The sequence below is a fragment of the Halichoerus grypus genome, chromosome 13 (assembly GCF_964656455.1).
Source record: "Halichoerus grypus chromosome 13, mHalGry1.hap1.1, whole genome shotgun sequence".
NCBI lineage: Eukaryota > Metazoa > Chordata > Mammalia > Carnivora > Phocidae > Halichoerus > Halichoerus grypus.
The window spans coordinates 12,947,287-12,973,187 of record NC_135724.1 but is presented as its reverse complement, the minus strand read 5'-3'; the positions used below and the strand labels follow the sequence as shown (position 1 = coordinate 12,973,187).

The following is a 25,901-nucleotide window of genomic DNA, read 5'->3' as shown; positions in this document are numbered from 1 at the left end:
GGAGTTCACAACTTTAACATTCCATAGAACTGCAGGGTTGTCTTTTGTAATGGGATAAGGTCTTCATTTTTGATATAATTACAGATAGTATTTGCTTCTCAAATTATGACTCTCACTCAGTCATGGCTCAGGGATGGGTTTTCATGGAACATCAAGTATACTGTCCTTGAATTACATAAAGAGGAAGGGCATTTTTATGGAAATTCAATGCTATAGCTTTGCTGTAAGCTGTAAAACGAACTAATTGGCCTCGAAATAGCTAAAAAAAAAAAAAAAATCCTCCTAGGATGTGCTATTTTCCTTAACAAAATCTGAGCCATGTTTTACAAAGGACCCAGTGTTTCTCTATGATGATAGGTAATATTTGGTGAGTTTTGCAGGTGAATTAATTCCTCTGAAATAGACTTACTCAGAGAGAAAGAGCAAGACCAATGGGGAAATAGGTCAGATGAGACTAGGGCAAAGGGAATGAGGAGGTAAAGAAGACAGAGATAAGGGGAAGGAATGGGGGAGATAAGGGAAGAGGGGAGAGAATTTGTCCATTGGTTAGGTTTTGTCTGAAGTGAGAAGAAAAAGTAGTAATTGGCGAGGATGCTCAGTGAATTGTCCTAGATAGTTATGGAGGTGCATCACAATGGGGTAGGTAATAGAGCCACAGAGAACATAGTTTGCAATATCTGATTATTCTCTCTCAGCTGCACTTTCCTTCGCTTCATACTTAGCTCAAACCATAGAGTTCTGTCGCCACTCAATCCATTTGCTGGGGTTGGGTTGGGACACCCTAGGAAAACCATTCCTCTTGGGTTTTGTGTATTCCATTTACAAACTATAAACTTATGGAGTTTCACAGTGCTGAAAGTTCTCTGTAAGTTGTCTGGGGAGAATAAGGAACAGAGATAGAAGTCCAGGCCTTCCTAGCAGCCCTTTCTAAAGGCGTCCTCTGTAACCCATGGCTTCCTGGAAAATAGCAGGCTGTGGGTAGCTTCTAAAGAGAGGCTGTGCCCGTGGAATGATCTATTCTAAAGGAGTAATAACAGACTGAAAGATAATTAATTTAAAATTCATTGAGCTAATGACCATAAATGTATGTCCTTTTTCCCCCTCTGTCTTACAGGTTCATCATTGTGATTCATGGTCATAATTAGAAAGTCATAGAATTACTTGCTCAACAACTACCCTTACCAGTTTTCATAGGCTGTAGGACTTGGCTGCTCCCTCCTCTGTGTGATAATTGAACTGACTTCATCAGAGCACAGACCTTAGCTGGGGACAGTCCTCACTGGCTTCCAGGTATGTACTGGGAGGTGGGCAAGCAGTTGGTGGTAGTTGTCCCAGTGTTGAAGCGAGATGTTTGACGATCTTTATTCTTGGTATAGAGTGCAAGGGAGGTGCTATGTTATCATCCTATCATCCTGCTACTTTCTAGCATCATGACTGTGAGCAACTTAGTGTGTCTGAGTCCCAGCTCTCTCATTTGTATGTTGGGAAAACAATATCTTCCTCCCTGGTTTATTGGAAGAACTGAATGAGGTAGTGGTGCAGAAGGGTCTGTGACATAGTGCGTCCTCTGTAAATGTTTATTACATCTAGATGTAGGGAAGACAGTCTGGGTTGTACGTTCCTGCTGCGCTAGCCATCGTGAGTCCAGGAGCAATCACGCTCTTGTTCACTGGATATGCCTGACCCATAGTAGGCACTCAATAAATAGTTGTTTGGCAAATGAATGTCTGGGCTATTATTTTACCGCGATACTCAAGGGGTCTAGAGTTTTGCCCAAGATCAAGGTCAAACCCAAATGGATATTTTTAATTTAAGAAACTGTATTTCTTATCTGCATTATAACATTTGTTTTATGTAAGGAGAGGTTGTATATCTAAGGATATAAAAATTTCATGGGTGTTAAAAACAATGACGCAAGGATCGGCAAACTTTTCAGTACGGGACCAGATAGTAAATATTTTTTATTTTGCAGGCCATATGGTCTCTTCACAACTACTCAGGTCTGCCAATGTAGCTGGAAAGCAGCCATAGACAGAAGTAAATGAATGGGCATGGCTGTGTGTTGATAAAAATTCATTTACAGAAACAGGCAGTGGGCTGGATTTGCCCTGAAGGCTATAGTCTCTGGACCTCGATTAGAAGGTTGAAGCCCTGATTTACAATTGCAGAAGAAATAAAGAGATGTCATGTTGATTTGGCTCAGAAGTGAAAAAACATTTATGCTATACTAATTCTATATAATTATGCTAGTAATACTAACATTCGTATAACATATTAGAGCAAGGAAAGCCATACTTTTATTCCTATTTTTTTGTAGGTGAGAAAATTGAAGTGCAAGAGGGTATTTGCTCTAGATGTCAAGCTAGTAGGATTCAGAGCAAGATCCGGAGCCTCTGACTGCAAATGTGCCGCCCCTTCTCTGTTGTGTTCTTTGCCATCTTGTAGCTTTGGCTCTTTGGTCTCCGTGTCTCTGTCTCTCTGGGGCAGGCAGTTGGTGTTGTTTCAAGCCTGGAGGCTTCAGTTTGGGATCTAGGAGAACAGAGGGCTTTGATGGAAAGGGTGATTGATATCTTAAGGGTGATTGCAAGTTTTAAAATAAGCTTAGTGTGTTTTAGTGTTTATTATTGTTGCTTTTTGTCGTTTTCATGGTATATGTATGTATTTTTGATTTTATACCAGGCTTTTACGTTTGGAGGATAAAATGATGCACGTGAGGTCAACAGTCTACTTTAGGTAAAGGATACATTTTTCATTAGACTGAAGGCCTCTATGCTGATATTTTCCCCATAAACATTTTGTTTCCTCAGCAATGTGATGTAAAATTAGATGGAAAAGAGTCTCTTTATGATAGTTCAAAAAGGCTGCTTTTATCACACCAGAGAGAATGTTAATCATATTGTTTTACATCACAAGCTGGCAAAGACTTTGGTGAATCGTTCTGGCATTCCTGAATTTTTAACTCCATGCAGAAAAAGACTAAAGAGGTATTAAAGAGTTAAAAGATGGGTTCATAACTCATGATGAGTTGTAACATACCTAGGAGGAGCATCTAACTCTACACTTGATGAAATCATGTTCTTACAGCCTATTGACACAGAAAGCCCTTCTAGCTTGCCTTGAATAGCAGCACTGTCAGGTGAGTGACCTCTAAAACTCCTTCAAACTCTAGTGTAATTCTCTGACGCTTTAAGTCGCTGATATTAGAGAGACCGATTGTCTTCACTCAAATGAGATTATGTACGTGAAATTGGAAATGAATTTGGCACATAGTGGGTGATCCACGAATTCTCACACCCGCCTTAGTGATTCATTACGTTACCTTAATATTTAGGTACATTTAGTGGCAGATTTCATCATGACTGATTGACCAATCACACCACACCAAATTTTTAGCCTTGTAGCGTGACAGTCATCTGTAGTCAGATCTTTGTTGGATTATTTGAAAGGATAAACAGATTCGATCCCAGATTAAAGCTATTCAAACAAGCTTTGAATCTGCTCAGGCACCCGGAAGCCCAAAGTCGTGCGAATATCAGCAGCCGACAACGCTAAATATGACAACCTGAATTCCAGGAAACCCAAAAAATCACGCCCCGCTGTAAACGTAAATAGTATCCTTTTTGAAAGGCGATGCTGGACAGCAGCTGTGTGAAATAAGTATTGATCAACCAGCATGAAGTATTAACTGATGACGTGTAAAAATTTTCCAACCTCCCGTAAGTCCTAACCATTGATGAAATTCAACTGAAAAATGATGGTTTTTAGAATTTTGTGGGAGAATTTAGAGGAAAAACCCACACACATTTTTTTTCAAGTGAAATAGTGGAGAGAATTAATAACATATTTGTTTTCTATGTTCACTACTGAAAATCGAGAGACCTTCTCGATGCTCAGCTATGAACTTCCATTGGTCAATATCTTGCCTTATAAAACTGGCCTTTACTTGTGTCATTTACACACTAGTTGCATAAGTGGCTTATATTCTCTGTGTACATATACATATAGTATAGATAAGCAGCTTATGTTTCCATAATGGCTATATCCCCATTTTAAAAAGTATTCTTTTGAATATTTAATTTAGTGGAAAGCATAGAATGTGTGAAGTTGTTTAAAAGTATATATAGCAGGGTGCCTGGGTGGCTCAGTTGGTTTAAGCGACTGCCTTCAGCTCAGGTCATGATCCTGGAGTCCCAGGATCGAGTCCTGCATCGGGCTACCTGCTCAGCAGGGAGTCTGCTTCTCCTTCTCCCGCTCCCCCCTCTTGTGCTCTTTCTCTCTCTCACTCTCTCTCTCAAATAAATAAAATCTTAAAAAAAAAAAAAGTATATATAGCATACATTTGTCTTCTTCTCCGCTCCCCTCCCCCTTAATCAATCAATGACAATTTTACCCTGGATTCCAAAATGGCACTTGGAGAAGTGCCATTGTAGGAGGGGCAAAGTTCATGTATTTCCATTCCTGACAGGGTGTGGATTGAAACTTACCTGACCAGCTATTAGCAGCAACTCTGAGGGCAAGAAGGTAAATGCAAGCATTGCCTAATATCATTTTAAACCATGAACATTTCATTGGAAAATAATAGAAACCCAAAGGGGATTTAATTGAAACCAAACGATATGCTACTTTTTTTAAAAAAGCAGTTTGTTTTATGACGTGTTGAAGTTTTTATAAATGTGGCAAGACTTGCTGGGAGATATTAGCAACATCTGTCACCTCATTTGGCCTCCATGTACCTAGTGAGATGTCTGGCGTATCTGATTGACTTTCTAAAAATGTGGATGTTTGAATAATTTTATAAAAATCTTTACATACTTGACAGATTGTATTTTATCTTTTTATTATTTCTGTAATATAAAATGGTATAGTATTTAGAATATCTATATTTTAAATAATGTGAGCTTACATTTCTCTTTTGTAACTTAAATTGGAAATGCTCTGGATTGCATCTTTCACAACCATTTCTCTGTTTTTAAAGATTGTTTATCATTTAGTTAGCTTTGCCAGATCTGAATATTTATTATAGCAGTGTAAAGTGTAAAGTTGGAACTTCATTCTTGGGTTATTTATAGCTTTGTGGGAATTAGGAAAATTAGAAGACGTGAAATATTTTGGAGATATAATTTTTTTTCCTACTCTATAGGAAGAACAATTTCCCCTGGAATATTTTGGGTTGTTAGAAAATCTATCTCATCTAAACTTTTACACTTTCACCATAAAGGAAACCAATTTTAACAACTGAACTGTATCTAATGCAGTAGAAAATGAATCAAAAGTTGATTCTGCAAAGTAACATCTCTATTGCTTATTGCTATCTACAGGATGTATGCAGAGCGAGTATGAAATACTGAATCATCATCTAATATTTCAAATGTTAGAATTATTTACAGTGAAAAAGGGGCAGATGTTAGCAAATAAAGCCATAAAAGCTTATGAAATGCTCTTATGTCCCAGTATTTGTATTATTTACTGATGGAATACAAAGATGAATATTAAAACCTGTCTGCAAGAGAATTATGATTTGGAAGCAAAGACAGAAATATAAAAAAAAAAAATAATTACCTCACAGAGTGAGAAGGGAAACAGAAACACAAATGTTGTGTGTTTAATATCTATGTTTATACCTACACTATGATCGAAAGATTAGAAAGCATGTGGTGAACAAAGGCAATTGATTTGTCAATGGTGTGGGAGCAAAATTCAAATTTATCATGCAGATGGCAGAATATCATTAATGGAACCTGAGATTCTTCCATCTGCATGATAAGTTTGAATTTGAGAACCAAAGTCCTTTTACCTCATTAGAGGTTAAATAATGAATCACTTACTTGGAAAGTGTTGTAGACAAAAATATGATAATATTTTTATTGATATCAAAGTGAGGTTTTCTTTTTTCTTTTTTTTTCTGAATAAAAATTGCCAATTAGGCCCTCCCTTTAAAATTGTGGTCGATATGAGGTGGGGACAGCAAGTATGAAATGACCTAAGTTGGATCTAATTTGGGATAAAGGTGTTTGCAATCGTGAAGCTCCAATCTATATTTATGATACATTTGCATAGGTTTCAATGCAATCTGAAAAAGATTTTCAAGTAAGTGTTCAGTCTAGAGAAGCAATCCTCTCAGCAGATCAGAGAAGTCTCGGAAGGACAACCTGGGACCAGAGATGCCCCTTAGCAATGAGGTAGTTCAGAGTAGTCCTGTTGGGTGCTCAGCAGATCAGAGGAGTCTTGGAAGGACAACCTGGGAACGGAGATGCCCCTTAGCAATGAGGTAGTTCAGAACAGTCTTAATGGACATTATATGAGTGTTGGTCATTGGTCAGAGACAACAATGAAACCAATAATACACGTTTTATTATTTTATTATCATTATTTTGTCTTATTATTTTCTTGTTTATTATAAGTACATCTTCCTGTCACGAAGCTGTGTGGTGGGTTACTTGAGCCATGGTCTTGCAGAGGACAAGTGCTATCTGCTCCAGATGGTGGCATGATATAGGAGGAAAGAGGGTGACCGAACTGACAGATTTGTTGACCAGTTGTGTCACTTAATGATTGGATGTCAAATGAAGATAATTTCTAATTTACAGGATTGTTTGAGAATTAGAGACAACATTTGTGAAATGCCAGGCACATGGTAGGCAAATTAAATGGTAGCTATTATTATAAAGCCATTGTAGGTGGGTAGTGCTAATTCCTTGAGCTGAATAGATTTTTGAGGGACCTTGCTGTTTTAAAGATTATTTCAAGTCTGTTTGGAAATAATGATGACTGAAGTAAATTATGTGCAAGTGTTTCAAGTTGTAGCTTATTAAGAAGCAGGTGACCTCAGCTATCAGTCTTTAGACTCAGACTTCAACGTCAAACAGTAACTTCTCGTCAAACAGTAACTTCTTTGTGTGGTGGATGTTTTCCAGAGCGGATGTAAAGTATCTCCTGTTAATGCTTAGGGAACTTCCTAATTGCATCTGGAGACTGAATTTCATTTTGAGAAGTTATTCTTCAATTTTCCATGTAATCTTAGTTCTTGTGTTAAACACAAATAAATTTGCAGTGCTTTAAAATTTGCTGCCATGCTTAGTAATACATCTAGAAGACATTTTAAAATTAAACTTTGGACATGCATATAAAATTTATGTATAAGTATATATACATACATAAATATATAGAGAAGTTATATGTAACTGTATTATCATGGACTCTTTCCATACGTCTTCTTTCACTCAAGTTTGTGCATGTTATTATGGGGTGACTATAGTTCACTCAGACCCATTGGTGTGTATTCCATTGTATGACTGACCCACAAGCTGTTTATCTTACTGATGATGGACATTTGGTTTGTTTCTGAGTTTGGGCTAATACGAAAGTGTTTCTATGAACTTATTTGTACACAGCACTTTTTAAAATCTGAAAGTTATTTTGCTACACACCTCTGAAAATTATCTGCTATGGTTACATTTTAGTATGATGATGATTAGATCATCATCACCATTTATTGCTAAGTTGGTCCCATTTGTAAATCCAGTGGATTTGGAGACTGGCTTGGTCATACTATTTTCAAATTCGTACTGATGTAAAGGGATTTTTGATGAAGACAAGAAAATTGACCTTAGAGCTTTTTTTTACTTTACTTTATTTTTTGTTGTAACAACATAAGATGGCTTTTACTGACCACCAAAGCTTCTCTTTAATGAATAAGAACAGTGTTAGGTAGCTTTAGAAATGTTGAAAGTATTATATTTTTAAATTGCTTGCGTGAACATTATTAGAGTAATACTGGAATAAGTCTGGATGAGTGCTGTTTAAAAATTTTTTCTTATGTAATTCTCTTCTGCTTTTTCCATGTCTTTTTTTTTTTTTTTAAAGATTTTATTTATTTATTTGAGAGAGAGAGAGGGCACATGCGTGAGTGGGGGGAGGGGAAGGGGGAAAATCTGAGGCAGACTCCCTGCTGAGTGCAGAGCCTGACACAGGGGGGCTCGATCCCATGACCCTGAGATCATGACCTGAGCCAAAACGAAGAGTCGACGCTCAATCAACTGAGCCACCCAGGCACCTCTGTTTTTTCTATTTCATTTTGTAAATGAGTACTGGATTCCTCGATGCTCTTACACACCTGGAGCTGCTTCTAATGCAGTACCTGCTCTATGAGATGGTGGATTTCTCAGAGGCAGAGATCGGGTCTCATTCAGCTCATCCTTTTATGTGCAGTGACTATCCTTATGGGGGAACTTTATAAATGGTTATTGGGTAATTAGGTTACTGTCAGATTTAGCCAGTTTCTAATTTAAAAACAAGCAAAACAACAACAGCCCCCAGAAGGTAATTACTGGATGACATTTTAATCTAGTTGTTAAATGCTCATTTTTCTATATTTTAGAGTTTTATATAACACCAGGAAAGATTCTCCTGTAATAAGTGCGTACATACAGTCATCCAATACCAACCGCAGCTTTTAGGCCATTCTTCTATGACTACCATTCTCACCCCTCCCTTGGAAGGTGGGGCAGAGTTGAGCTACATTGACTCTAATGGAAACTTAGAACCAGTCCACGGGGTAGAACCCGATGAGGCTCAGGAAAGGGAATTGTTGCTGGGAGAGGACGTGATAGTAGTTGGAGCCAGGTTAGGGAATGCGTGAAAAGTTCACAAAATTTAGTGTAGGTTCCATGTTCTTTAGGTACCAGTGGGCAGAGAGAGTTTGGGGGTGCACTGCAGCTCCCAGAGTGAATAAGGGTAGTAGCCAAATTAGAAATGGACACAAAACACAGTCTATTCCAGTGGAGAGCAGGCCTGGGCATGGAGAGGTCTGAGCCTTGCTCTTGTCCCAGCCAGCTACGTGACTGTGTGCGAGTCACTGCCACTTCTGGCCTCGGGATTTTTAGTCTCAAGAAGGGAGTTGGCCTGCATGAGCCATCATGTCCTTTTCGTAGTAGGTAAGACTCCAGTTGCTCAGTTCTGTGCATGTCATGCAAGAAAGGAACACCCTTCCCTCTGATGCCAGGGGTACAACCATAGAAAGAAACAGGCTAAAGTTGAGCAAACAGCTGGAACATTTAAAGAGCCAGGTTGGGGTCATTCAGTTTTCCATCCAAATCCCACCTTTGCCTTGAGTATTGTGTCTCTAGTCTTCTTTTATAGAGTGAACAAATAGCCAGAGCATCTACTGCCTTTTCCTTTGGTGCCAAAGATTTGTATCAAATAGCAACCCTGATTATATGACCAAGGCTTTAAAAAATATGAGACTATTTTTATCCAAATTTTATGATTTAACTCAACCCTGTGCAGTCCCCTTGACTCAGACCACCTTGAATTTATCTGATTTCTCCACTTTCTTGGTAAATTTGTTACTGAAGGGGTAATGCCAGCCACTGTTGTAGAGTGAACATGTTGGATGTGAAGATATTTTTCTGCATAAAGAATGTAGATTCCTGAGGTGTGGAGCGTTACTGAACTTCCAGGCACACTCAGGACACATGTTTCTTGGAAAACATCTACCTGAACCCAGCTTTACCAGCACAAAATGAGAAATATATGTCAAGTACAAATTTGGCAGGAAAAAAATGTAAGCATAAAAATGGGTGCTAAGCTGAACAGGGGGAAAACACCCAAATATAGCGGGCACGTGTTTGGTCAGCCTGTCCTTCACCGAGGGCAACTTAGGAGAAATAGTAGATACAGCAGAAAAAGCACTTAGTGTAGGCCAACGTGTGTGATTGATTCTTCGATTCTTTTCTCATCTGTAAAAAGGGAATGACAACATCTACCCTGTAAAGTTGTAGGGCTAAAGCTAATGTATGTAAAACATATGTCTGGCACATTTTTAAAAAGGTAACTGTTATTCTTTTGAATTAGGTTTTATAGACTAAAAAAGTCGATGTTGGGCGCCTGGGTGGCTCAGTTGGTTAAGAGACTGCCTTCAGCTCAGGTCATGATCCTGGAGTCCCTGGATCGAGTCCCGCATCGGGCTCCCTGCTCGGCAGGGAGCCTGCTTCTCTCTCTGACCCTCCCCCCTCTCATGTGCTCTCTCTCTCATTCTCTCTGTCTCAAATAAATAAATAAATAAAATCTTTAAAAAAAAAAAAATAAAAAAAAAAATAAAAAAGTCGATGTTAAGCTGGGAAGATGCTAAAACCAATGTACACCATTCAATTCAATGCAATAATGATTTCTTAATGCTTTACTGTGCCACATGTCTGATGATAAAAAACACACGTAAGGGGGCTTACATTTACATCTTGGAAATACACAATATCCATAGACAAAAAGACAAATGAGAAGACATTTCTTTTGGGATGGTCCGAGCTGAGATCTACGTAAGATTTTCTTGATACTTCTGGAACAGATTATTGGTGAGGGGCAAGGAATCTGTCCTGAAGGAGTCACTCCCTTGCTTTGCTTCCATATCACCTGTGGTTCTACACTGTCAAGAGAAAGTATTAAACTTAATGACTTCTAAACTCTCAACATCTTTGAAGATCAGTGATCTTTTGAACAATAATATCAATGACTGACTGAAGCACCACCTGGAGGCCCACAGGTTGCATGTGGAATGAGTCAAAAGGAGGTGAGAAGGTGACAGAGGACATGGCCCATGACAGTTTGCTGGGTATCCTCAGTCGTAGGATGTTGGGAGAGTGTGCTGGCCAAGGACTTAAGCAGAACCACATATAGCCTGTGGAGAAGGAGGTGGAATAAAGTTTTCTTGGTTGCTGACTTGACCATGAGGACACGGTTGCCTATGACTTTGTTTTACCTGAATAAAGGAAGTTTTACCACAATAGAATCGTGTCCCCCAAAGACATGTTTAAGACCTAATCCCTGATATCTGTGAATGTGCTCTTGTTGGGAAATGGGGTCTTTGCAGATGTAATTAAGTTAAGATGAGGTCATACTGGATTAGTGTGGGCCCTAATCCAATGACTGGTGTCCTTATAAGAAAGGGTAAATGTGGACTCGCACAGAAGACACAGGGAAGAACACCACGTGAAGATGGAGGCGGAGATTAGTGATGCCTCTATAAACCAGGGAACGCCAACGGTTGCTGGAAACCACCAGAAGTTGGGAGAGAGGCAGGAAACAGATTTTCCCTGACAGCCTCCAGAATGAACCAATCCTGCCAACGCCTTGATTTTGGACATCTGGTCTCTCAAACTGAAGGAGGATAAATTCCTGTTGTTTAAGCCACCTAGTTTGTGGTAATTTGTTACGGCAGCTCTAGGAAACTAATTCACATCATTAAATGAAAATAGACCTCTGTCTGTATCAGTATCAATATGGACATCAATATCTATATACCAGGATGATGATGACCTTAGTTTTTGAGTTTTTAATAACATGCTGAATCATTGTATATGACTATATCTCATGTATTTAAAATGAGAACTGTTTATTTATCTTCCTCTGATCATCATGTTTTCTCTCTCTGTTTTGTTTTGTTTTTGGTTTTAGACTGTCGTCAATCTCAGGATGGATTCTCTCGTGGCAGCCAACACCAAATTTTGCTTTGATCTTTTCCAGGAGATAAGCAAAGATGATCCTCATAAAAACCTTTTCTTCTGTCCTCTGAGCCTCTCGGCTGCCCTTGGCATGGTCCGCCTGGGGGCCAGAAGTGGCAGTGCACAACAGATCGACCAGGTGTGGATCCAGTATCTCTGGGTCCACTCTCAGAGTCAGACCCTAGTCCCCTTTGGCAAGCCACGCTGCTCACTGAGCCCGAGGCTCGGGGGGAGGCTGCATCTGCCCTGGAGTTTTCATTTACATCCCACCTTGCTCTCTCTTCAAGGCTCAGTTAAACCTCTGCCTCCTTTATGACCCTTCTTCAGCCTCCCAGCCTCATAGCTTTTCTCAGTCACCTTCTCTGTCTCCGTCTGTCTGTCTGCATGTCTGTCCCCCTTCCACTCTCTAATTATCCATACTGATATCACTAGCAATATTTTTAATGTCTATGTGTTTTCTCCCTTTCCGTAAGTAAATCTTTAGTAAGCATCAATTATGTATCCAGTGGCTAAAGATCTTGGCGTCCTCCTTGACTTCTGTCTTTCTTTCTCACTTCACATCAAACTCCAAAAGGCTTTTCTCTTGATACACATCCAGAACACGGGTGCTTCCCACTGAGTCCCTGAGGTTTGACTCACCACCATCCTTTCTAACCTGGATGCAACTTCCTCATGGGCTTCCTTGCTTCTGCTGACAGTCTGTTCTCAACCTGGCTGCCAGAAAGATCCTTTAAAAACCTCATTCAGAGCCTATTTCTCATCGTTTCAAAACCCGGACTTCCAATTTAGCTAATGATAGAAGCCTGAGTCCTTACAATGGCCCATGAAGATCTAATATCTGAATTCCTGACAACCAGGTGACTCCCTCTGTCACCCTGTCCCCTCCCCACTCCTCCAGCCACACTGGCCTCCAGATTCCTTGGGTAAGCATGCCCACTCCTGCCTTAGGGCCTTTGCTACATTCCCTTTGCCTAATGGTTCCCGGCCCCACCCCCCAATAACTGATCTATAACTTACTTTCTCCTTCAGGACTTTGATCAGAGTTTACCTTCTCAACCAGGCTTACCTTGACCTCTCAATCTAATGTTGCATCCTGACTCCCAACCCTGTAAAATTCCCTCTTACGCTAGCTACTTTTCCCCCACATGGCATTTTCCATCTTCCAAGATAATGCATACAGTAATTCATTACTATGTGCCTCCCCCGCTAGAATATAATCCTGCAGATGGTGAAAATCTTTGTCCTAGAATAGTGCTTGGCTTATAGTAGCCATCCAATACAAATTTGTAGAATGAATGAATGAATGAATGTGACAAGAACAACTCCCCAAATAATCAACAGGCTCCTGAGGTTGGTCTTAAAACTTCCCTGGATCTCACATACCACACAGAGTTTATGTGGGGACCCCACTGTTGTCCCTAGTATGGAGGAGTTGAATTCTTGGATTAAGGTAGAATATGTTTGGGGTCATTCTGCTTTATTCATTTACTTTTATTGGGAATATTATTTCACTGGCGAAACTTAGCTTTAGAGTGTGATTGGCATCCTTCCGGTCAGGTTTCAGATGTTCTTTCTCCAGGCACTTGGGTTTTGCCTGCCCAGCAAAACTGTCCTGAACAGTGCAAGATGTGTATTTGTCTCTTACTTTTCTGCAATGCTCTGGGTAGCTGTCTTTTGCTGTCCTCACTTGCTTGATCGATCGGAAGGTCTAGATCAGTGCTAACACAAATATAATTCAAATCCCATATGTAATTTAAAAAAATTTAGCAGCCATAAGAAAGTAAAAAGAAATAGGTGAGACTAATTTTAATAATGTATATTATTTAACTCAATACTTCCAAAATATCATATCAACATGTAATCAAACAATTTAAGTGAGATATTTTACATTTTTTTTTTCATACTAAGTCTTCAAAAATCCAGTGTGTGTTTTACACTAAAGCCTGGCCAGCTCAATAGCCACGTGTGTCTCATGGATCCCTCGATAGCCTTTTAGTTTGGTTGCATTTGTTCTTAAATGTGGACCCCGGGGGTAACATGCAGTTTACTTCCTTCTATTCCACCTCACAACCAAGTCAAAAGAAACATCCACTACCCTTTGAACTGTTGTTGATTTTTTGACTATGGAATCACTGTCCCTGTCACACTATGAAAACATTTCTGAAGCTGTTCAGACCTCCTGCTGTTTGTACTGTCTGAGAGACCCCGTAATCGTCCTCCCACAGGTACTACACTTCAGTGAATTTTCCCAGAATGAACGAAAAGAACCTGATCCCTGTCGGAAAAGCAAAAAACAAGAAGCGCTGGCTGACAGCTCTCTGGAGGAACAGAAAGAAACAAGGGAGTCTCTGACCCTGCAGGTGAGCCACCCCGAGCTCCTGTCCCTCTTCTTATGACCTGCTCATTCTGGTTATGCCGTATTTGACAATGGTTACTTATCCCCAGACGTTAGGACCTGGCTGTCATCAGCAGCAACAACAATAGCAAGAATGCCATGGGACCTCCAATTCCTTTCTGATTACGCATCTTATATGTCGTTGGCTGTAGGCTAGTCTCCTAAACAGTAGGATCTGGTATCTTCTGCTCATGATGAAGACAGAGCAAAGCCCCGTGACTCACTTTTCCAGGCCACAGGTCCTCAGGACGGAGCATGGTTGAGGATGAAGGGTAGTAAGGGATAGGAATCAGCTGTGGGAGTCTTACTCTCTTTCTATACCTTGGCCTGTCTATTTCATGGGGTAATCTACTGGTACACAAAGCTTTTATTGGTTCTCATACCAGGAGTGGGAAAGATATTTTCCAAGTTAAATATCCCTGTACCTTAGAAAGTTTAAGAGGAAGGTGGAGAGAAGATTGTCTTTTTCTTGTATCTTTTCGAATATAGAGAAAAACGAGGTGCATAGATCTAAAACATAGCGTGCACTGCTGAGTCCCCAGACTCAGGTCCTGGATGACCTTGATACCAAGTGGGAGCCATGATCTTCCACTGGGACCTCTTCCTGCCCTCCATTCCTCTCTTCTTCTCACTTGCTCCCCCACATGGTAACAAAGTGAAACGACAACGTGCTCTGGTGGCATTTTACTCTCCTGATCAGGTCACATTTTCTTTCTTCTTTTGTCAGGCCGAGTCTTCCAGTGACAAGAGTGCACTGCTCAGTTACTACTTCGGGCAGCTTCTCTCCAAGATAGACAGGATCAGAGTTGATTACAACCTAAGTATTGCCAACCGGCTTTATGGAGAGCAGGAATTCCCCATCTGTCCGGTGAGTTCGGCATGGCTGGTGATTAAAACTATCATACGGCATGCTATTTAAAAATCAGTGAGTAGCTGGATCATTCACCTGGCACCTGGAACGCAATCCTCTCTGACAGAAGGATGTGCTGTGGACTGGGGGGGGTTCCCCGGGGCCCACCTCTTTCTCTCCCACACTGCCTGTTGCCCTTCTCCCAGTTTTCAGTTGAGCAGTTTATGAGGCCCATTGTGGGTGGAAAGAGGGTCCTGTGACTAATAGCTTTTGGAGCACCTTTGGGTTTGGTAATGGCCTTCTCTCTTGTGACGGTCTTTCCCAGCAAAGGTGCCTGGTAAATGCACTTGGTAGCTCTTCTTCCCGTCCCTCCACACTCCTCCCCCAGCGCTTCTCCAAAATCCCCTTTCATGCCACCATCAGGCCGCCCCTCAATAGAATTGTACTCAGCAGCCCCGCGCTGTTGCAGAAGGAGATTGCGTTTGGAACCAAAGGGCGCCCGGCTTGGCTCTGTGGCTGAGCAGTGTGGACCTACAGCAAGGCACATCAGCTTCTTCAGTCACCGCTGCAAGGAGCCACATACTTAGCAAAGGACATGAGGGGTGTGACCACAGGCAAATGTGTGATGCAGTTGGTTAGGCTGGTCTAGTGAGGGGGTGGGCTTAGCCTCCTTTGGCCAACGTAAGTATGTTCTCTCACAGTGGAAATGAGCTTTTCGATGCTTTTTTTTTTTTTTAACTAGCTTTATTGAGGTATAAATTCACATATCATACAATTCACCTAGGAAAAATGTACACGCCAGTGGTTTGGGTATATTACCTTGTAATTGTGGTAAAATATAATGTAAAAATGGCTATTTTAACCATTTTTAGGTATGCAATTCGGTAGCATTGATCACATTCACAATGTTGTATAAGCACCACCCAATTTCCAAAATGTTTTTATCGCTCCAGAAACTCTGTAACCATTAGTTAGGGTTTTAATTCTTAAAAATAGAGGCATTTTATAGTTAAGCTTCTCAAATTACTTTATACTCATGTTGCAGTGTCTCCACAAATGAGATGTCCAAGGAAAAGGGTATCTGGTAGGAACGGGCTTGTGCCCTTGTAACTGTGGGCTGCTTCATGAATAGTCATTCTTTTTTCCTTTTAAAAAAGATTTTATGTATTTATTTTTAGAGAGAGAGAGAGAGTGTGTGAGCTGGGGGAGGAGTAGAGGGGGAGGGAGAGGAAGGGGAAAGAATCTCAAGCAGACTCTGCACTGAGTGCAGAGACGGATGTGGGGCTCCATCTCAGGACCCTGAGATCATGACCTGAGCTGAAACCAAGAATCAGACACTTAACCGACTGAGCCACCCAGGCATCCCATGAATAAGCATTCTATATCCTAAATTGTCACCACAGTGAGTGAAAAAGGCCTCTGGCTAATTAAGAGTGGAGATAGATAGACACCACGTGCATCCTGTTTAAATGACCATCTCTCTCATTAGGCTTCTCCTGACTGCCTCACACCTAACTATTAGCATGGTTATCTGATTTCATTGTACTATTTCTCTTTATTCCAATTTAACAGGACTACTTAGATGGTGTGACTCAATTTTATCACACAACCGTTGAAAGTGTTGATTTCCGGAGGGACACCGAAAAGTCCAGACAACAGATTAACTTTTGGGTTGAATCTCAGTCCCAAGGTAAGAAAGACCAAACACACTGTAGCTGGTGTTCTTTTCCATTTAAAAGGAGAAAAGTCAGCCCGTGGTCTCAGATTGCTAGTCTGTCAAAACCAGGTGCTCACATACATGGGCCGTGTTCAAAGCCAGTTTTGTAGGTGCAAACAGCTAAATGCTTACGCTGTGTTACTCCTTTGCTCCATCAGAAAATGTGAAATCCTTTCAGCCAAGCAAATGCCAGCAGGATGTTAACTATTTCCATTTTTTTTTTTTTAACAAAAAGGTCAGTAGAAAGACTGTGAAGAGAATCTAGTTATTCAGAGGGAAATGGAAATAATAAAATCCCAATTTTTATCAACTTTTCACTAGGTATGTAGGTGTTTCTGGATGAAGGGGTGTTTAGAGATAGTGATGAGTAGTGAAATTTAGAATTCAACATAAAATGGAATAATTTTTTAATATGAAACTCCCCTGTCTGGCCTTGTCTTGCGCACCCAAACTCCAAAATTATTTCTCCTTACTTGGTCCACGTGCCACAAAAATTCCCATTCCTTCAAGGTTCCACTCAGTTGCCAAGAGGAAAAGCGTGTTCACTAAAAAAATTTATACTAAGGCACTAGTTAAATCTCCTGGAGTATTTTAAGCGTAGGTGATGTCAACATAATCTATTATTCATGGAGTTTACGTGGAAGTCTTGCAGTAGAAAGCTCTACTCATCTTTAAGGACTCGGCATGCATTCAGATAACCGATGGTTTGGTATTTTGCGGTGGAAAGAATGCGTACTGCAAACAGATGATTGCCTGACGGCATGGGATTTTCCAGTCCACCTCAGGGCTGTGTTATGGTGGAAGGAGCCTCGGAGCTGGACCAAGAGCAGGAAGGCCCCAGGACCTGATCTCAGCCAGCCTTGCTGATTTTTGACTGTGTGGTCTTACCACTCACTAGCTGTAGTGTATTCCTCTATAAGAATGGTTGACATGGGATGGCATGGGAGAGGACATGTGAAAGCCCCTATTGAATAGATTTTATATCCTGGCCTAGCATATTTATATGCATTTTTGTTTATATGTAAGCATATACCTTTTGCTCTGATGAGCACTCGAGATAGGAGGTTTACACAGTAGTCTGTTTCTCAAGGAGGTTATAATATAATCAGGTGGCAGAGTCTACTTTGAAAGGTAAATCACGGGGTGGGTAACCTGGTGAAGGGTACTGAAGAGGGCACGTGATGTGATGAGCACTGGGTGTTATACACAGCTAATGAATCATTGTACACCACATCAAAACGAAGGATGTACTATATGTTGGCTAATTAAACTTAATAAAAAAAAAGAACGGTAAGTCATGGCATAGATGTCTAATGGCAAGTTCCAACCACAGTGACTCAGGGAATGGAAGGAAATTTCCTCAGTTTCAGTGATTTAGAATGGGTCCCTCTTGGGGTTGAGTGACAGTGTGTCTCCCCAACGCACCCCCCCTCCCCCTCCACCGCATCCAGGACTGTGAGTGGTGTAATTTTCTTGGGTTAGTCCTTGAATCAGACATGCCCTAGCCTTGGGGAGGGGAAGCGGCATGAAGGAAAATCTGTCTACACGAATACTTCTGGCACAATTCACATTCAGGATATTCTCTGAAACCTTTTTTAAGGTAAAATCAAGGAACTCTTCAACGAGGAAGCTATTGACAGCGCAACCGTACTGGTGCTGGTGAATGCTGTTTACTTCAAGGCCAAATGGGAAAAATATTTTGATTCTAAAAACACAGTTGATGCGCTTTTCTTTCTAAATGAGGTATGATATTACAGCACATGGTTTTCTAGATATTGCACTCATAATTTCCACTAAGAAGTATGATTTGCAGTATGTACACTCAACTTTAAAACTTAGGTCTCCGGGTGACATACAATATAATAAGAATATTTTGTTATTAGCAAAAATTAGTACCTGAAGTTCATTGACCATCTTGGTGCCAGACACTGCCCTGAGCATTTTCCATTCATTATTTCACTTGTTTGCTAAAATATCATTATGAAAATGAGTCTTATTATTATTCCCTCTTAGGACTTGAGGGGAAAGAATGCAAAGGTTAGGTTACTTAGCTAAGTTCACGCATTAGCATTCACATCTGTGAGTATTTGTCTCAAAAACCCATGTTCTAATCCATCAGACTGTAGAATGGAGGAAAGGGAAGGTTGGGATCCCAGCCCAGCACCTGTCAGCTGTGTTCCTCTCGCAAGCGCTGTGCATCTTCATCTGTAGATTGGTGACTTCTCACATATACAAGGTGTCTGGGGTGGTGCCCTTCCGTCTGATGGAAGCCTATGGAAGAAGTGCTGTTGTTTACTATGTAGATGATTATCACTTAACCAAGGCTCCAACTGGTGCTGTGGTGGGTCATTCAGGCCAGTGAGGGCAGGGGGTCACGTGGGGCCAAGAGACTGGGTGGGGCAGGCACAGAAGGTAGAAAGCTGGTGGGGCTTATTTCCCCCTGGCTAGGCTGTAGGGAGATTCGTGGATAGACAGTTGACCAACGAGTGGTCTTGGGAGCTGAAGAACCTCCTAAAATAAGGTGTTGGCAAAGGAAGGGCTGACTGATCAGTGGGCAGAGCGCTCTTAGGTTGGATCACTAGTGTGGCTCAGAGCTTCTGGTGAAGACGCTTCTCATCTTAATGGAGAGATGGAGGCCATGTGAGTGTGTGAGCTTACCGTGGCAGTCCTGCGACTTTCTATCTTGTCCACTGCAGAATGAAAAGAAGACTGTGAAGATGATGAACCAAAAGGACCTATTTCGAATCGGCTTCATAGAGGAGCTGAAGGCACAGATCCTTGAAATGAGGTATATTAAGGGGGAGCTCAGCATGTTCATCCTGCTGCCTCCTTACTCTGCAGATAACGTGAAGGGCCTGGAAGAGGTAAGTCTTCACTTTCATGTTTCTACAAAATATTTCAGTGTCGATCTTTGGAGAGCAGCCCTATTTACTATCTACCTGCCTGAAGAAGGCTAGCACCTCATCTACCAGAGATATCAGAGAATATATAGGAATCTCAACTCGATGAGATAGTTCTTCTACATTGGTTTAGAAAAGGACAAATGCCAAAAATGTTGGATAGGGCTTTCCTCTCCTATCTTATAGCTCTCTGCAGTTGTTCTCCAGACCAAGGAATCTGGACACGGAGTGATATGAGAATTGCTACAAATGAGCCAGCTTTTCCTTTCCTCTGAATAGCCTGACTTCTGGCCTCTTGCTTGGACTATTTTGCTATGGCTCACATAACGACCTGTGAGCTAAACTCTGTTTTTGGGTGCAAGTGCCCTGACAGAGTGGAGATCCTGCTGCTGGGATAGATTGCTTGTGAAGTGGGAATCAGTGAAGGCTGGGGAGCCTCGGCTCTATGTTGTTCTGTGCGGTGAAGAGGTGGAGACAGAGGGAGAGAGAAATCCCCGGATAGCGATCACAAGAATAGCCATTATTCAAAATGTATTGTATGCCAGCACTATGTTAAATACTTTACATACATCATTTTGTTCAATCAGAGCCTAATGGTATTATCTCTGTTTTATAGAAGAGGGGATTGAACCTCAGAAAGCTAAGGCTTGGCCAAGCTCGCCCAACTTGGGTCAACTGAGCTTTGCTGGGTTTGACACCCAGACACCAGTCTGTCAGACACCAGAGGACACCAGAATTGGTATCAAATTGTCCTGTGACTTCTAAAGAGGAAAGAGATTTGCTTGGGGGAATTTAAATGAGATCAGAGTAGTTTGAGGTTTAGGGAAGGATCTTGAAGATTGTTACTGGCTGTTGAAATAGACTCAAGCCCTTTGAAGTAATTGGGGCATCCTTTGCAGGCTCATAATCTGACCGTAAACATTATTTCCTTCCTTTTGTAGCTTGAAAGGAACATCACTCATGAAAATATAGTGGCCTGGAGCAGCTCAGAGAATATGTCAGAAGAAACAGTAGCCGTCTCCTTCCCGCAGTTTACCCTGAAAGACAGCTACGATCTCAATTCTATTCTACGGGACATGGGCATCACGGATATCTTTGAGGAAGGGAAGGCTGATCTTACTGGAATCTCTCCAAGTCCCAATTTGTACCTGTCAAAAATTGTCCATAAAACCTTTGTGGAAGTGGATGAAGATGGCACTCAGGCAGTTGCCGCCAGTGGGGCTGTCAGCATGGAAAGGTCCATACCTTCCTGGGTGACGTTTACTGCTGATCACCCTTTCCTCTTTTTCATCAAACACAACAAAACCCAAACCATTCTCTTCTACGGCAGGGTCTGCTCTCCTTGAAAGGAGCACACTGTCTAGGGCCCAGGAGCTGGAAGAAAGTGGCAGTATGGTCTCCCCCGGCATAACATGGGCATTTGCATTCTTGCTGATACCTTCTGTCACAGCTCCAGGCCCCCTTCCTCCGGCCACTTGGCCTGTGCTTGTCCTGATCCTTCTCTCACCCTGTAGCTGACTTTCATCTACCTCCATTAGTATCGAAGTCCCTGGCTCCCTCCCTGACCTTTCATCATACTAAGCTTTCAAGCATATAATTCACCCTCTGTGACCTGCAGGTCATGTAATTGAGAATGGTACTAACTTTAAGTTCCCTACCTCCTTATAAAGGAATCCTGAAAGTTCAAGTCATTAGACCATTAGACCACTTCTAGGGGAGGATAAATTCAGAAACCACTTTAACATGGGCAGTAGGAGGAAATGTTTAAATGGAACGTGTTTTGGAAACTCAGCTCTATTTCTATGGTAGTTAAAACCCGAGTCATCGTTGGGCAAGACACCCTGCCTCTTCCTCTCCCATCTTCTTCTACTGCATGGAAGATGCCCTGTAAGATGTTTCTCACCGGGGAGAAAAGCTACCCGTGGATTTAAGTGAGAGCTCAAGGACGGAAGCCTGTCCTGACTAGCACTCATCCTGCGCAGATCAGGATATGTTTTGTGAATCTGACATTGAACTAGGAGAGTGGCAGTGGATTTAAAAATTAGTCTCAGCTTTCCTTATTGAGTCTCCTAGGCCATCATCATGAAGCACGATCTTCTGTGTCTTCTTCACCCCCTTCCTCAGAGAATTCTCTTCTGAAGTTGCTCCTAATACCCAGCATGTTAGGTGGGGGAGGGGAGCGCTAACCTCACTACAGACTGCCAGGCTCCCCAACCCCTTCTGTCAGGAGTCCGGCCACATGGACCTATTTCCTCCTGGAGGCCTTATGCCTGGTCACATCCTGAGAGCAGGCCTGGGTCTGGGCATGATACATGTGGAAACCTTTGTCAGGAAGGCCCTTGGCTTCATATCAAGCTCTAGTCTATTGAAAGCCATATGCCTGAGTGTTTAAGACTCCAGAACCTGGGACCTTCATTCTCTGATAGGTCTGTCTGAATTCTTGATTTCTGCCTTAGCTGAACACTCTGGAATAACTACTAACAATGTCTAACTCGAGGACGTGGACAGTCGTTCCGTCAAGGTGAATTTCTGGTCTTGGCTGTGGCCCTGTTTCCCTGCCCTGCCCTATGAGCGTCCTCCTCCCAGTTGCCACCGTGTTGGTTAAGTGTGGCTGTGGCGGTTTTTGCAGGAGAAGGTAGGTTAAGTTCAGCTGCTGTCATGCTGGCCCCGGTCCCCCCGTTTTCCTCTATATTAGTGATTTCTTTGTGCTGTGAGGGACAAGTTCCATGTTCCTCATACAGACTTCTCATTGTCAAAGGTTGTTTGTGGTGTAAAAAATCTCTCATTGATAATGTGAGGCAGCTTGAGGTGGCTCTTCCAAGTCCTTTCCACAGAATGCAGGTCACATGGGTCAAATTTATGTCAGATAATCAAATACATAGTCTCTTCTGTGGTTCTTTTTGGGGTTGACGTTTTGAAGATTCCATGCCTGAGCTGGCATTGCTGTTGGATACTGAGCTGGATAACTATGACCTACGTGAAGGTTTGGCATTGTCTGGCATTGCTTATTCTTTTCTTTGATAAACACATCTTCTCATTTGTATTGGGATCTCTCAGAATTTTAATCACAAAGGGAAAGTGTATCTATTTACAAAAATGAGAGTGAGATTCTTAAATCTTTCTGTGAATCAGTAAACTTACTCTTTACTAATCTTTTTCAATTGATTAAAATGTTTCTTCTTAGTAAATAAAGCACTTTTGTCATTAGTTAAAATGTGTACAATATTTTTTTTTTTTTTTTTTTTGGGGTCGCTTTTCACATTTTATTGGCTCAGGGGAGGGGCCTCCTCCATGTCACCGGGGGTGCTCACAAGTTCTTCAGCCACTCCAAGCTTGGGCCCTGGGGGTCCTGGGGGTGGCTGGGCACGTCGGGCATGTTCCCATCATCTCGGAGGGGCACTGGATAGTTGTAGGGCGTGGCCTGGTTGATCATGGTGGCGTATTTGGTGAAGGGGCTGAGGGTGGGCAGAATTAGAGTCCCGGCCATCTTGGTCGCGGCGGAGGCCTGTACAATATTTTATGTGCCAACTGACTTTTTTAGTGACATAAACCTCACTTTAATTTTTTTCATCCCCAAATATAGAAATACATAATCTATGAAACTAACCGTTCACCTCAATTATGTTGGGAAGATATATCTTGTGCCAGAAAATATTTCCCAATTTTCCACCATAATTACATATGAAATTGTAATTATATAAAGATGAAAGCTTGCAATGATGCTAAAATCTAGGAGTGACAGCCAGTGGATCATCAAACGTTTCTTCTTTCTCTAGCCATTTGAAGACTGAATGAAACTCCCCCAATACAATGCACAGGAAGGTGAAGAGAGGTTTTGGCACTTTCCACCCTGGGCAGTTTAGTCTTCACAAGGAGACTATTTTTGGTGGGACAAGGACAGAAAGAACCCTGGCGGCAATGTTGTTGGGCTCATATATTTCATTTGTCCCCTCTGTTTGGAGTGTCAGAGAGTCAGACCATACAGGGAGGACAGTGGAACTACAGTAGATGGAAGCATATGAGAAATGGAATTATGCTCAAATTTAGGAGCTCTTGACTCTTCATTCTTGCACCAGTGAGATTGACCCTTTAATATGGCAGCCAGAGGCACAGAGAACATGCAAGTCTGTGCTCTATAAGTGCTAGAAAACCAGCCAGAGCATGCAAATCCGGGGAGTGAACTCCTCCATTTCTAGTTCAAGATTCCCTCCACCCAGCAACGGTGACAGGTAGGACAAATGAGGCAATGTAGATTCCAAAACAACCGATTCGTTTACTCCTACTACACACATTCTGGGAAGATAACTGCCAATGTGTCATACCCAACAGGCTCTCTAGTGCTCTCCAGGTGACAGGCTTTGTATATTCTATTTTATTTCACCCCGGGCCCTCCTTATGATTTCAAACATTATCTAATGTATCTTTCTCCTCAAACTCCTCCCCAGTTTTTTCTTGAGCTGGAGCAAGCCAGAACATATGTTGCTTCATCCCTGATTGCTGTTTGCTTCTTTTGCATGTGTGGCTTTTTAAAATTTTTTTATTACAGTATCATTAACCTTAGGTGGGGGCCTTATGATTGGGATGATGGGTGAGGAAGCTGTGCCGTGTCTCAGCGGGTTTCTTTGCTCCGTAGTTGAATGCCAATGTCAAACGTGTTCTTCATCCACATTACTCATGCTGTGTTCTTGTTTTCTCAAATCCACTGTCTTATTCTTTTGTTTTTTTAGTCAATAAATATAACACAAGATTATATTTAAGAGGCACACTTCTTACCAAAGTATTCTATATGCTTAAGATTTAATTTAAAAATTCTCATATTCTTGGGCGCCTGGGTGGCTCAGTCGTTAAGCGTCTGCCTTCGGCTCAGGTCGTGATCCCAGGGTCCTGGGATCGAGTCCCACGTCGGGCTCCCTCCTCAGCGGGAAGCCTGCTCTCCCTCTCCCACTCCCGCTGCTTGTGTTCCTGCTCTCGCTATCTCTGTCTCTGTCAAATAAATAAATAAAATCTTTAAAAAAAAAAATTCTCATATTCTCATACATTGTTTCCCTTCTAAATAATGTTATCCATCATGTGCATCAAACAATGTTTTAGCTATAGAAGGGTTAAAGGATTTGAGAAGCAATCAAATGCACAACAGTGGAGCTGGTAGAAACCCACACACCTTTTGTTGACACATATAGGTTCTGAATAGATCATTCCAGGTCCAAGGTTATGTAAATGGGGAAAAATATAGAGCTTTAAAAAAATTAGTGCCCAATAAGGAATGAGTACATCATGCTATAGACAAAAAAATGAGGCTTCAGAAAATGATTTGTGGCAAGAACCAGAAGAGAACTTTAGAAACCTTTTTGGTATGATTGATAGGTTTGAAGAAGGCAGGGCATCTGTGGAATTGAAGCAGAAGTCTATGAAGATAAATGGTAGATAAATTGTGACAAGGTGTGAAAAAATTGGATGAAATATAAAAAGACTGCCAGGGACCTAAAAATACAGTAGCAGAATTCAAATAGATTTTAGAGGAAGTAAAGAAGCAAAACTGATGCACTGGAAAATTTAATTAGTGATGAATAGGGTGTATTTCAGAGTTTGTCTTAGAATATATAGGAAATAATAAAAGGGAAATTCATAGCTATAGAGAACAGAAAGTAAACCCAAGAATTATGGTGTTTCTGAGAAAGCAAACATATTAATTGGCATGAAATTAAGAATCAAGACACAATTAAAGAAAACTTTCTTAACTTGGATAGTCACCTGATTACATGGATTGATTTCCAAGAAAAGTAAGCAAAAATAGACTTGCTAAAAAACTGTAAAAATAAAAGGCTGAGAAAATAATTCTATTAACATTTGGGCAAAAAAGAACATAGTTCACTTAAAAAGGATAAATAATCAGAGGGTCCTCAGACATTCATGTTGTGTTAAATTTCTGAAGACAGGGAAACCTAGTCTACAGGTTTGAAGGGAAAATATATGATTAAAGAATTTCCTGCTCAGTCAAGTTGTAAATGCGACAGAAAATCCTTCCTAGCTGTATTTCTGCACAGGTGAGAATGGTGTGTTTAATCCCCAGCACCCGGCACCATGCTATAAACATCAGAGGAATTGAAACTGGATTCATGTTGCTTTGAGTAGAATCCAATGCAGTCAAAAGCTCCAAAAGTAAAGAAATACATCCAGTAAAAATATGATTTCAACAGACAGCCGCAGGAAGAAGAGAAATTCTTAATATTAAATTCTAATTATGTCCCCAAATTGTTGGCAGCTGTGACTTTTTCCTTTGGCACTACTTTTTTTTTTTTTTAAACATTGAGTCCAGGCATGGGATAAGTTTCAATATCCAGAATAAGACTACAGTCACGAAATCTCTGAATTGGAACAGTAATAGTTCTGGATATTTGTTGAGTACTTACATGTACTGGTATTGATCAAAGACTTTTATATGTGCTAGCCCATTTAATCCTCTCAGTCTTCCTCAGAGGTAGGTTATTATTAGTACCTATAGTTAACAGATGAGGAAACTGAGGCACAAAGTCACCCAGGTTGC

The 25,901-nt window shown here is 41.2% G+C and overlaps 1 protein-coding gene across 1 annotated transcript; it reads left to right on the top strand.

Annotated features, from left to right (window-relative positions):
* The first annotated feature begins 1,197 nt into the window (after nucleotides 1–1,197).
* Nucleotides 1,198–22,741, top strand: SERPINB12 (serpin family B member 12). The gene is made up of 8 exons (XM_036117212.2): nucleotides 1,198–1,290; nucleotides 11,449–11,634; nucleotides 13,721–13,855; nucleotides 14,618–14,758; nucleotides 16,313–16,430; nucleotides 18,058–18,200; nucleotides 19,154–19,321; nucleotides 20,299–22,741. Exons 2-8 carry the CDS (start codon nucleotides 11,467–11,469, stop codon nucleotides 20,701–20,703), a joined length of 1,278 nt encoding a protein of 425 aa, XP_035973105.1. The 5' UTR covers nucleotides 1,198–1,290; nucleotides 11,449–11,466; the 3' UTR covers nucleotides 20,704–22,741.
* Nucleotides 22,742–25,901: the final 3,160 nt, after the last annotated feature.

What these genes read in the sequence shown, in the direction of transcription:
- SERPINB12 (XM_036117212.2), top strand. Translation starts at nt 11,467, where the DNA reads ATGGATTCTCTCGTGGCAGCCAACACCAAATTTTGCTTTGATCTTTTC. An exon ending in CGCTTTTCTTTCTAAATGAG is followed by an intron (nt 18,201 to 19,153) that starts GTATGATATTAC and finishes TGTCCACTGCAG; the next exon opens with AATGAAAAGAAGACTGTGAA. An exon ending in ACGTGAAGGGCCTGGAAGAG is followed by an intron (nt 19,322 to 20,298) that starts GTAAGTCTTCAC and finishes TTCCTTTTGTAG; the next exon opens with CTTGAAAGGAACATCACTCA.